The sequence below is a fragment of the Mirounga angustirostris genome, unplaced genomic scaffold (assembly GCF_029215605.1).
Source record: "Mirounga angustirostris isolate CCGP_5_RB_7025 unplaced genomic scaffold, mMirAng1.0.hap1 SCAF_221, whole genome shotgun sequence".
In the NCBI taxonomy this organism is placed as follows: domain Eukaryota; kingdom Metazoa; phylum Chordata; class Mammalia; order Carnivora; family Phocidae; genus Mirounga; species Mirounga angustirostris.
Window position 1 is genome coordinate 50,928 of NW_026991929.1, and position 13,346 is coordinate 64,273.

The 13,346-nt window shown below is 39.6% G+C and overlaps 1 protein-coding gene across 1 annotated transcript; it reads right to left on the reverse strand.

Moving 5' to 3' along the window:
• Positions 1 to 6,951: 6,951 nt before the first annotated feature.
• Positions 6,952 to 12,980, reverse strand: LOC135363422 (twisted gastrulation protein homolog 1). The gene is made up of 2 exons (XM_064583968.1): positions 12,692 to 12,980; positions 6,952 to 9,979 (listed from the first exon to the last, which is right to left on the reverse strand). The coding sequence occupies exons 1-2, from the start codon at positions 12,954 to 12,956 to the stop codon at positions 9,798 to 9,800; spliced, it is 447 nt and encodes a 148-aa protein (XP_064440038.1). The 5' UTR covers positions 12,957 to 12,980; the 3' UTR covers positions 6,952 to 9,797.
• Positions 12,981 to 13,346: the final 366 nt, after the last annotated feature.

Genomic DNA, 13,346 nt, shown 5'->3' on the forward strand with positions numbered 1-13,346 from the left:
AACTCAGAAATGGACCCTCAACTCTATGGTCAACTAATCTTCGACAAAGCAGCAAAGAATATGCAATGGAAAAACGACAGTCTCTTCAACAAATGGTGTTGGGAAAATTGGGACAGCCACATGCAGAAGAATGAAACTGGACCATTTCCTTACACCACACGCAGAAATAGACTCAAAATGGATGAAAGACCTAAATGTGAGACAGGAACCATCAAAATCCTTCAGGAGAACACAGGCCGCAACCTCTTCAGCCACAGCAACTTCTTCCTAGACACATCGCCAAAGGCAGGTAAACAACGTCAAAAATGAACTATGGGGACTTCATCAAGGTAAAAAGCTTTTGCACAGCAAAGGAAACAGCCAACAAAACCAAAAGACAACTGACAGAATGGGAGAAGATATTTGCAAATGACATATCAGATAAAGGGCTAGTATCCAAAATCTATAAAGAACTTATCAAACTCAACACCCAAGGAACAAATAATCCAATCAGGAAATGGGCAGAAGACATGAACAGACATTTCTGCAAAGAAGACATCCAAATGGCCAACAGACACATGAAAAGTGCTCAACATCACTTGGCATCAGGGAAATACAAATCAAAACCACAATCAGAGACCTCACACCAGTCAGAATGGCTAAAATTAACAAGTCAGGAAATGACAGATGTTGGCGAGGATGCACTGTTGGTGGGAATGTAAGCTGGTGCAGCCACTCTGGATAGTATGGAGGTTCCTCAGAAAGTTGAAAATAGAGCTACCATATGCCCCAGCAATTGCACTACTGGGTATTTACCCCAAAGGTACAAATGTAGTGATCCGAAGGGGCACCTGTACCCCAATGTTTATAGCAGCAATGTCCACAATAGCCAAACTGTGGAAAGAGCCAAGATGTCCATCGACAGATGAATGGATAAAGAAGAGTTGGTGTGTCTGTGTGAAATGGAATTTTATGCAACCATCCAAAAAAAAAAAGAAAAAGAAAAGAAATCTTGCCATTTGCAATGACAAGGATGGAAATAGAGGTATTATGCTGAGTGAAATGTCAATCAGAGAAAGACAATTATCATATGATCTCACTGATACTTGGAATTTAAGAAACAAGAAAGAGTGGGTGGCTCACTCAGTTAAGCATCTGCCTTCAGCTCAAGATCCCAGGGTCCTGGGATCAAGCTCCACGTCAGGCTCTCTGCTCAGTGGCAGCCTGCTTCTCCCTCTCCCTGCTGCTCCCCTGGCTGGTACTCTCTCTCTGTCAAATAAATTAATAAAATCTTAAAAGAAAAATCTTCTCTTGGGGTCCTGGGTGGCTCAGTTGGTTAAGCAACTGCCTTCGGCTCAGGTCATGATCCTGGAGTCCCTGGATCGAGTCCTGCATCAGGCTCCCTGCTCAGCAGGGAGTCTCCTTTTCCTTCTGACCCTCCCCCATCTCATGTGCTCTCTCTCTCTCTCATTCTCGCTCTCTCAAATAAAAAAAAAAAAAAAGAAACAAGGCAGAGGATCATAGGGGAAGAGAGGAAAAAATAAAACAAGATGAAACCAGAGGTAGACAAACCATAAGAGACTCTAAATCTCAGGAAACAAACTGAGGGTTGCTGGAGGGGAGGGGGGTGGGGTGGGGGGGATGGGGTGGCTGCGTGATGAACATTTGGGAAGGTATGTCTTGTGGTGAGTACTGTGTGTTGTGTAAGACTGATGAATCACAAACCTGTACCTCTGAAACAAATAATACATTATATGTTAATAATAATTTTAAAAAAGTTCTAGGAAAGCAGATTTTAAAAGATCTATATGATTAATCACGATTCTTACTAAGCTTATGCAAATAATTAGGCCATCTTTGTTGTTAAAACTGGACTTTTTTTTTTTTACAAACAAATTAGTCTTGATTTGGCTAGCTGATAAAAATGATGGTAATTATAGAGAGAAAATATGTTTCAATAACACATCTTTGTAGAGATTCAATTTTAGTACTACTTATTATAAGCTAAACTAGATCCTGAGTTCTTCTGGTTTCCTCAAATATCTGGCTATGGCTTTTTAACTAAGGTTTCCAATATTCTTCCATTCTCTTGACTGAAAGTCATTAAAAATGAAAACTGTCCTTTTTCTTAAAACCCTGAAAATTGATGCTAGACAATTTGAGGTCACCTTCAGAGAAACTGCCACAAAACTCATGTATAGACAATCTTTGTGCCTGCTGAAGTACAGCCATTCAAAAGGATCACCAGAGACATTAGAATTACAAACCAGAAAATTTCATCTGATTCCCACTGCCTGTTTCACCTGATTTCAGCTGCCACTCCAGATGAGAATGCTTTCAAGCCTGACATCTAAAAAAATCTTACCAGGAGCACTTGAGACTCAGACTGGATTTGTAATTTGCTCTAACCATTGACTTATATTTTTCTTTTGTTTCCATAAAAGTGCCTCTTAATTACCTGATTGCTTGCTAAACAAAACAGTCTATATGATGGGTAACACCACATGCTATACATTTAAGGCCTTAAATGACTTCCAAAATAGAGTTACATTATTATCAAGTGTGAGAGAGCAGGGGTGGGGGGTATGTGGGGAGGGGCAGAGGGAGAGGGAGAGAGAGAATCTTAAGCAGGCTCCACGCCCAGTGCAGAGCCCAGTGACCCTGAGTTCACGACCTGAAATCAAGAGTCAGATGTTTAACCGACTGAACCATCCAGGCATCCCAGCATTACATTATTTATTAATCACTAATGTAACTCAAATGCTTAAAGCAGTTCTACAAAATAGAATGGCACTAGATGTCTTAACAGCAGCACAAGGAAGAACATGTGTCATTATTAAAATGGAATGTTGTGTCTCCACTCCAGGTTATGACAAAAATGTAACAGGGTTACTTACAGATATTACTAACCAGATTGGTGCTCTTAAAGACCCTACATTGTCACTTAATGATTGGTTGGGAGACGGACCTTAAAGGGTCTTATCACACTTATTTTTATCATATTAATCCTAATGAGTTGTCTCTTTTGCTTTGTTCTCTCCTGTTGTCAAGGTACATGTAAACAGTTCCTGACTCCTTTGCCCAGTCAACAGATGATCCTTACTATACGAAATAATCTCCTCAATGTCCACTCTGGACTCTGCAGCAGTGGTCTTCTGTGATTACTATTCACAGGAACAGACAGTGACCAATTTTGCTCCATAGGTAGGGACATCTCTATAACCCCATCAGCTTGAAGTTATAGAAGACGAGCCCTTTGTCCTTCAGCAACCTTAAAGATTTAAGGACCGAAAACTGGTCAGTGGGGAAAATGATGAGGGACAGAAGCAGGAAAATGTTTACCCTTAGTCCAGAAGGCTGACCTAAAGCCTACAAAGTTTGGATAAGCATCAAATAAGTGCCCATTGCTACACTCTTTAAGGGTCTCATGACTACCTGTATATCTCACCTATAGTTAATATCAAACTGAATGATAGGCACCAGAGAAATCTTGCAAAAGTAGTTTTACAAGTAGAAATTAAAAGAAATGCAAAGAAACTTTTGTAATCTGACACTCCCTGCATGCCCCCTTCCCTTCAATTACTAAGTATATAACCACCAGCCTCACACAGCAAAAAGCACAGCTCTTTCTGCAAGGTCCTGTCCCTGTGCTACTTAGATAAACTACGTTGCACCGTAAAGGTCTCAAGAATTATTTTTCTTTCTTTCTTTCTTTTTTTAAGATTTTGTTTATTTGTTTGAGAGAGAGAGACACAGCGAGAGAGGGCACAGAACCAGGGGGAGTGGGAGAGGGAGAAGCAGGCTTCCCGCTGAGCAGGGAGCCCGACAGAGGGTTCAATCCCAAGACCCTGGGATCATGACCTGAGCAAAAGGCAGACGTTTAACGACTGAGCACCCAGGCGCCCCTCAAGAATTCTTTCTTGACTGTTGTGCTGAACTAGCTCACATCAAAATGAAGAGGTCTGAGGTGGGCCTGGCTGAGGAGACCATGGGGCCCTGAGAGGCCTGCTGAGGATATGGGCCTTTATCTGAGTTCAACAAGGAGCCACCATTTTAAGCAGAAGTATGGTAGGATCTGCTATCCTTCATTCATCTATAAAAAATGTGTGCCTGCCATGCGTCCCACACTTTAGGGTGCTGGAGAACTGTGTTTAAGGCAGTGATAAAAAAAGAAACAAGTTCCCTACCCTCACGGGTTTCACATGCTAATAGAGAAGAACAAATGATAAGTGACCGATAAATACTTTCAGAGAGTTACCTGATACTAAAAAGTAAAGTGGTAATAGGATTGGGTGACTGGGGATGGGCTGCTACTTAAGAAATGGTGATAGAGATATCTGAGAGGAGCCCTGAATAAGAACAAGCAAGCGAAATCTGGGTAAGCAGCTGAGGGCAGCAGAGGAAACAATTCATGCAAACCCCGAGGGTGGAATAGATTTGGTGTGCTGAGGGAGGGCAAGGCTTGCATCGAGGGGAGCAGGAGGATGAGAGAAGGTGGTGAGACAGGCTGAGATGACGGTAAGGTTGCCCGTGATGAGGGTGAGAGAAGGAAACGCCATTCTGCAACATGTCATAGTTCTTTTCTTAACGTTTTAAAGATCTTTAATTCTTTATGAGAGGGAAGGAGAGAGAGAGTGAGTCAGCACTAGTGGGGGGAGGGGCAGAGAGAGAGAGGGAGAGAGAGAATCTTAAGCAGAATCTCAGCTGAGCGTGGAGCCGGATGCGGGGCTCGATCTCACTACCCTGAGATCATGACCTGAGCTGAAATCAAGAGTCGGATACTTAACTGCTTAAGCCACCCAGGCGCCCCTCATTATTTTCTTTAAATCAAGTAAAATCTGATCAGAGCCCTATCACATCCAATATCTGCCAAGAGCAAGGCTCTGTTACCTACCCTAGATCTCACAAAATCCTTGAGGCAAGTCTGGGGGCCCTAGACAATGAGGGCTGGGCTGCTAATACCCAAAAGTTGAAACCCCTAGAAAGAGGCAAGTTCAGACTTTGGAGCCAGGCACTTGAGGGCACACTGAGGCCTGGGGCACAGTCCCTATGGTCTGGGAGACCTGGGCCTCTTCTCGTCTTCTGGCAAAGGCACTCAATTCGGGACTGCCCCCAACCCCAGAGAATCCCCTGAAGCAGGTGAAACTGCTGGAAAACAAAAGGCAGGTTGTCTGCTTTGCTCCTACTTCCTACTAGGTAACCCGAGCCCTCTGAGGCAAAGGAGCACAAAGGCCTTGCAATTTGCTGGGAACTGGAACTGGGATTAGGGCCGTCATTACCTGCACATGTATTCTAGAACGACCACTATGGCTGCAGCATGATGTGCATTAGGAGGGCTGACAGTACAACCATTTTGCCACAAAGGAATTTCAGTGGTGACTGTCTAAATTCAGTGGCTAACTTCAATCAACTGAGGGCATTTCTGACATCCTCAACCATGATGGATCCTCATTTTTCCAGTTCCGCACTTTTCCAGGCTCCTTTCTGGGTCACAGCACCACTCTAGGAGGGCAGAACTCTTTTCTCTTTGCTTTTGCACTGAGAATTCTCACCTCAAAAGCTGGACCTTGGAGTTGTTGCTGACTCCATCCTTCAAGCACAGACTTCAAAATAAAAAGATGTAAAATGAATTTTTTTAATTGGTTAGGTAAAATATAAGAGGCCTAAGAATCATAACTCATAACACCTATAAGCTAATGGAGTTGGCTGCCAGCTTAAGGAACTCAAAACTCACCAGGTGTGGGTGCTGGGTGGGGCTGGCCATACCACAGCCTGCCCGCCTGCTGATTTCCCTAGCTGAGATGCTCCCTCCCAACCCTGCATCTCCAGATTGACCCTCTGCCTCTCTGTGCCACGTGGCTCACTGCCACTGGACACCTGTAGCAAAAGAACAACTTTCCTCATCAAATGTACAGTTCTTTTTTTTTTTTTAAAGATTTATTTATTTATTTATTTGACAGAGAGAGAGATCATAAGTAGGCAGAGCAGCAGGCAGAGGGAGAGGGAGAAGCAGGCTCTCCGCTGAGCAGGGCAGTCCTTTTTTTTTTAAAGATTTTATTCATTTGTCAGAGAGAGACACAGCGAGAGAGGGAACACAAGCAGAGGGAGAGGCGGAGGGAGAAGCAAGCTTCCCGCTGAGCAGGGAGCCCATTGCGGGGGCTCGATCCCAGGACCTTACGATCATGACCTGAGCCGAAGGCAGACGCTTAACGACTGAGCCACCCAGGCACCCCATGGGCAGTCCTTCTTGAAATGAATTCTACCCCTAAATTCCTTAGATCTCTCATTCCATTAAGTCACTCAGGCTGGCAACCTGTCCTCTTGAATTTTTTCCCTCTCTAAATCCTCCTGTCCACTAGGCTTTTTTTTTTTTTTTTAAAGATTTTATTTATTTATTTGAGAAAGAGAGAATGAGAGAGAGCACATGAGAAGGGGGAGGGTCAGAGGGAGAAGCAGACTTCCTGCCGAGCAGGGAGCCCCGCAGATGCGGGACTTGATCCAGGGACTCCAGGATCATGACCTGAGCCGAAGGCAGTCGCTTAGAGCCACCCAGGCGCCCTCCACTAGGCTTTCAGAACGTAGATTCTGTGAAATAACACTGATTCTACCGTAAGGGGATAGCCTATGGCTCTCAATTCTAATAACATAACCCTGTGAGAATCACTGTGGGAGAGCGAGGAGTGATTTTCGTACCTTGACCTTCCTGTAACTCCTTCCAACCATCAGATAGTTCTCCTGAGGCTCGCAGAACAAGGAGAATATTAAGTATTTCATTTCAAAGTTTCCCCCTTATTGGAATAAAGCACTTGAAAAAGCAGAGAGCAAACTGCTAAAGAGCCTTTGTTTCAACACAACCTGCAGGGACATCCAGAGAGAAGGGGACATGGTTCCTTTAAACTATAACTTCACTAGACAGAAATGTCAAACTTATTCTGGTGTTTCTATGCTGAAGTTAACAAAAAGCATGACACACTCATTTCAATTTTTTATTAAAATACTCTTTTGCTTATAGGGACAACCAAAGAAAAAATACATAGTTCTGTATGTTGTAGATCATGTGAAATACCATTAACATAGACTCTGGGGAATGTAAAATAGATTTTTAAAATCTTCAAAGAAGCTTTCACAAAAACAAACTTGGTCTTAGTTTCTTTTCTCTATTTTGATGCTACTCTGCTTTATAAATAATTGTTCCAATATTCTAATATCTTACCAATTTTGTTTTCTGAATCTTTAGAAATAGTTTTTCTAAATGAAAGCCTCTCTTTATAGCATTCTATGTAAACAAAGACTTGCTTTATTTGAATTATCATTTGATTTGGTGCCACTATTTTGAGTACAATTTCTGCAATAATTTGATGCTAATTGGGGTGGGGAGGGACAAAAAACTAATTAGGAGCAAAGAACCTTTTATATATGGCTTATATAATACCTACTATTTCAGTTCTTTTTACCTAGTTATAAAAAAGTTAACAACCTAATTTTTGATTTAAAAAAAGAAAGAATTTTTACCAGAGCTTCAATATAGAAGTGAATTGTACTTAGAATAGTAATAAAAGGTCTAAATTTTAGTGGGGCTACTGATTTCTCAAATGTTATATTTTTAATTTGAAAAACATTGTTATTCAAAACCTGAAATACATTATAAACTGGAAATGGAATCTTTTAGGTGAACTCTGTCTTTCAACCCCATCATAAACCACAAAAACTAAGTAAAATTGAATATAAAATTTACCATTACATTTAGGGGTAATTTCTATTGGGAGAAAAAGATATAAGGAAAACCAGGTCAAATACAACATGGTTCAAGAAATTACCCTCCCAGTATAGGGGCAAAAGAGATACTACATTTGAAAATTTAATAATGAGAGCCTAATAAAGGTGATAAATGCAGTTAAAAAACGTTTGTTGACATATTTAAGGCAACATTAAGCAGGCTGTCAATAAACAAAAAACGATTTCTTTATTCATAAGTATGAAATTACTTTGAAGAATAGCAAAGTGGAAATGAAGAAGCTGGATGCAGATTCTTTTAAAACTTTCTCTTTTTTAAGTTTAAAAGGTTTTAAGAAAACCTTTAGCTTTATAGGCATTAATGAGGAAGGGGAGCTAAAATGTTTTCAAGGCACTTTTAAACAGAGGCATTCTAGATAAAAGGAAGAAAAAGATATCCCAATGTTTTCCGATTTTAAATATACATACAAGAGCTAAATTTTAGCTTTTTTTTGAAAGGCCAAAAGCTTTTGAAAAGGCAAAAGTACCTTAAGTATTCATTAGAGTTGTCTGAAAGAACAGAAAAGGTATTAAGGCTTTAGATTTTATGACAGTTAATCATGATATTACATATGATCTTGTAACTACTATTCATATAATGAATACAAAGTGTCTAAGAGCATTAGCTATTTTTATGTACTAAAATATTTAGACATATAAAAAGATATTCCTACAAGTTACTTGTAATTCATAATGTACTGAAGAAATTAATAATTTTGTAAAATTAAGAGTCTCTGTAATATAAATATTTATGTTTTAGATTCATGCTTGAAGACTGGGATTTTATTATGATGAAGGGTACACAGTATTTATCATTATTGAAACATGTAAAACAAAACAGTCTATAGTTAACATCATCTTGAACAGATCTCTTTTTCATTTCATAATCTTAACCTCCCACTGTAGGATTATATTTGTTTAATAAGAACATTCAATCCAGACAGAAACCTAAAGGAAAGATTACAATATAATAAAATAATTAATGTAAATAGTTTTAGATTTGTTTCCCATAAGAATTGCCAGCACTTTCAACCTTCCCTGCTCAAACCCATAAGTTTCTTCTTTATCCCCTATCACTCATCATTGGGGAACATGGCTCTGCCCATGCTAAGGCTGAGTGGGCTTGTTCTCTCTACCCAGCAGCATGGCTTCTCCTTTCAGCCTTGCCATCTCTGTACAACGGGACAAGCCATTTCCCTAGTGCTCTCAGTAGCATCTGATTTGGCAGGCATTTCCCATTGCTAGTGCTCTTTAAGCTGGTACCCTAAGTCAGAGAAATGCTTTAACTTTCTCATTATTTACCTAGCAGAATATTTAAGGCAGTGATACAGGTGTGCCTTGAAATTCTTGTTCAAAATTCTTTTATCACTACCTACTCAGTACTTTGGGCAAGGGGGTGTAGGAGAAGGAGAAACTTTCCCCAAAGTTCTGTCAACATGTGTATTACAGGATGGATTCTACTATATAAAAGTTCTAAACTGTAAAATGTAGTAAGCATTTACTTTCTAAAACGAACATTACAAGGTTTGAAATTAAGCTTTTAACGGTGATTTTTATGTGAGTTCTCAGGGTGATATATTTGAATATCTAGATAAAGGAGATAAACGAGTCAAGGCACAGTGAATGAAGTCTAGCGTACAACTGGAAAAACTCAGTGTCCCAGTAGTAGTAAATGAAGAAATCATAACTTACGTTAACATGCTCTAACACTTTCAAAACCAAAGGCTTTTGGAATGCTAGAAAAAAATGACATCAGGCTTTATGTCAGAGACCTCAGATCTTTCAAGGAATTCTCTGTGTACTTGCTTCTCATACGACCAAAGTTGTAAATGTATATAGGGGAAGGGGCTTATTGACAGTAGGCTATAAAATCAACCAGAGCAGTTATAATTTAACACATTACTGCATTTGTCATACTTTAACTCCATCCAAATTCTTTATATCTTCTTAACCTGCTAGCATTCTGGTGCAACCAGTAGACCTCACCAAATAGCTTTTTATATCTTTCTTGTTGACTAAATTGCTTTGGTTTGCATTCTTCTCCTTTAAAACATGCAGTTCATACATTTGACAGTTTTACTACCATAGTCGATGCACTCTGGACCAATGCACTCACAGCAGGCGTTATGGAACCAGCGATATTTGGATGCTCCCATGGACTCACAGGATATTTTACACTGATGTATGGACATGCAGTCATCAAAATAAACCACAGTACACATGTGTTCTGAAAAATAAAAAATTAAGAGCTCAGAGCAAGAAAAGAGGTAAAGCAGGAAATGATTTAATACCTGGCTGATATTAATAGTTATTCTTAGTTCCCTTACTGCTACTCTGCATAGGACAATGGATGAGGTGTAGGAAAAAAGATCACATATGTTAATTATATTGAGAAGGAAGTCAGAGTCTCCCATTCCAGCTGAAGAAGGTAAAGGGGCTTCCTTAGATTCTAGACTTTGATCTCAAAGTTAAGGTTACTGGGCTTAACATTTGATATGCTTCAGAGCTGTGACTTTTAAATTGGGCATTTCTGGTAAGATTTCCTTAGAGGAGAGAATTCTCCAGCTAAAAGAAGTTTGAAAAATAATGTTCTAGGGGCACATGGGTGGCTCAGTTGGTTGAGCATCCAAGTCTTGACTTCGGCTCGTGAGATTGAGCTCCACAATCCAGCTCTATGCTAGACATGGAGCCTGCTTAAGATTCTCTCTCTCTCTCTCAAAAAAAAAGATTGTCTCTCTCCTTCTTCCTCTGCCCCTCACTCTTTTCACTCCCTCTCTAAAAAAAAAAAAAAAAAACTGTTCTAAAGTTATACTGAGAATTTACAATAAAATAAAGCAAACTTAATTCAAATGATGCAAAGTGGTTAGCAACACATGGCACAATTCAGCACTGGCTATTAAAAAATACTCTTATTATCAGCAGCAATTTCTAGTCTTGCTTTTCAACACAACTATTTTCGATTGTTTCAATTTTTAGTTCTCCTGGTAGTTAATGCCATCTGATGACCTTGGTAGGAGCATAAGGTATGTGAAATAAATAAAAAACAATAAAAACCATTAATTGAGAGAGTATGATTAAAGTCTGTTATTTTACAGAGCCACTTACAGAACTGATAAATCACCAGGGGTCTGAATAGTAAGGAAAGGCTTAATGGAAAAATCTGCACTTGTATTAGAAGAATTAAAAGCAAAGTTACCAGGTAACAAAATAAGGAAAGTCACAAGGACACCAGTGTAGTGTGCATGGGGAATGGAGTGGAGGCAAGCCCACTGCAGTGAATGGTTAGCATCAGGAGACAACAGAACCACTACTGAGTGTCATGTCAAAATGGAAAACAGGGAGGCCAGTATAGCACGAGACCAGGCAGACTAGGGATTGGCAGTGAGCAGGACAGGGGAGCTTTGAATCTCAGGTGATTAGTATTTACCAACTTCCTTTCATTTGTTTATTCAACAAGTATTTACTGAACATCTACTATGGAATAATAGCCATTAGGACTCAAAGAGTAACCAGAGAATCTAAGGAACTAAGTAGAAAATGGTAGACCTAGAAGGTAAAAACAGACAACAAATCGAAAAATAAATATGGGGAGAAGGCAATTATAGGAATAGGAGGCAGTTTATTCCACCTGGGAGCAAGGGGTACCTAGAGAAGGTGTCAAAGAGGAAAAATTTTAACTCTGTCTTGAAAGATAGTTGGTATTTCCAGGAAACTTGGCTGCCTGGTAATTATTTCATTAAATTAAATAACATTTGAACAAAATTTATGAATTATTTAGTATCTATTATGTAGATTACATTTTAATGGGGAAAATGGTAGCAAAATATCTGAATAAGGCACACTCCATATATTTCTGATCTTTTCCAAAATCTAGAATTTGTCTTTTAAGGTAGTTTAACAAAAAAACCCAATAAGAATTCTTAATCTGAATATCATTAACAAATGTTGTTTTGCTTTTACTACTGATGTCCAAAGTTCATACTATTTCACAAAGGCAGGACTGTAATAGAGGGCACAACAAAAAGCCAAATAAAAAAAGTACAGGGGCGCCTGGGTGGCTCAGTCAGTTAAGCGTCTGCCTTTGGCTCAGGTCATGATCCCAAGGTGCTAGGCTCAAGCCCCACGTCAGGCTCCCTGCTCAGTGGGGAGTCTGCTTCTCTCTCTCTCCCTCAGTCCCTGCTCATGCTCTCTCTCTCACTCGCTTTCTCTCAAATAAATAAAATCTTAAAGAGTACAAGTTATACTATTTATGTATAATTCATCTCATATTTTAAGAAATAACTGCAATTTTCATAACTGCCTTATTTTTCCACAGTAAAATTGTGCAGAAGCTTTTACTTGAAAATATCGAAGACTTTATAAAAGTTACATACCCTGTACATTCCAAAATTAAGGAATGACTTCACATTAATAAACGTTCTTTAATATGCTTCTCAAAGTTATATAAGCCATTCTTCCATTTAGTTCCCCTTCTGACCAAGAGTACTGGAGTTAGTTTATACCTGCAAATTAGATATCTGTAATATCAACTTGCCCATAAAGAAATTTAGCTGATGACCTTGGCATCATTTGTAGTGCCAATGCTATTACAAAAACGTGACTTCCTGGGACTCTCTGAATGTTATCTGACAGTGAGCAATACTATATTAAGAAAGCAGCACTGTTGCTATCTTATGGAAAGAACAACTAAAGCCTAATACAAATAAACATCAAAATTAGAACCAGGTTATCTATCTTCCAACACAATCTCTATCACTGAGTGGTGACAATATGCTTGACATACCTCCTTATCTACTTAAGGACTGGGGTTATTACAGTCCATAATTTACTTAAGACTAGATAAACTCAAAGCCAAAAACTGGTCTAAAAGGTAATATAAGTTTCACAGATTACACAGCAAGTGAGGGGGCAAGATAGAAAGTCAACTGTGGGTAGTTACCTTTGTCACTGGAATAAGGTGCGTGAACATTATTGCTAGGAACAGACACATTTTGATGGTGTGCCTGGTTCACAGTTTCTAAAAATGAAACCAGATTCTCATGATGTGAGAGTTCTTCTGCGACAGGGAAGGAAACAATGTTCCAGTTCAACTGAGTGTCTCCTTCTGTGAGAGCCCGGAAGAGAGAAGGGATTGGCTCATGAAGCTCTTCCACAGTGCTCTTTGAAGTTGGAGGTGTGTCACTATAGTTTCGAGGATTACACATACCTAGGGGAGGAGGAACAAAGAAAAGAAAAGTTAATTTTTCTCACTGGTTGGAATATCATGCAATATTGTTAGTTAATGCCTGCGATCAAAGCTCCAACATATTAAAATTAATTTGCTTCTAACATTATATGTAGATATTTTCCTAACTTTTTTGGCTAAGGGGCCCTAGAAGTGGTGACACTCCCGTAGCACCGAGCACATCAAGTGCTCAGAGGTTGTTTTCTAAATACCTATCCTCTGCTAAGAGGAACCAGAGCTATATGGAGAAAAATCTGATTCCAGGGCTGGGCCAGGGAAAGTACAAAATGACCCTGGGATACTGTCTATGCCTAAAAGTAAGGAAATGCTCAGTGAATGATGGGATGTATCAAAAAAACACAGGAAGCAA

Coding starts and splice junctions, on each gene's coding strand:
- LOC135363422 (XM_064583968.1), bottom strand. CDS start 12,956: ATGTGTAATCCTCGAAACTATAGTGACACACCTCCAACTTCAAAGAGC. Junction 9,980..12,691: donor ACCTTATTCCAGTGACAAAG/GTAACTACCCAC, acceptor TTTATTTTTCAG/AACACATGTGTACTGTGGTT.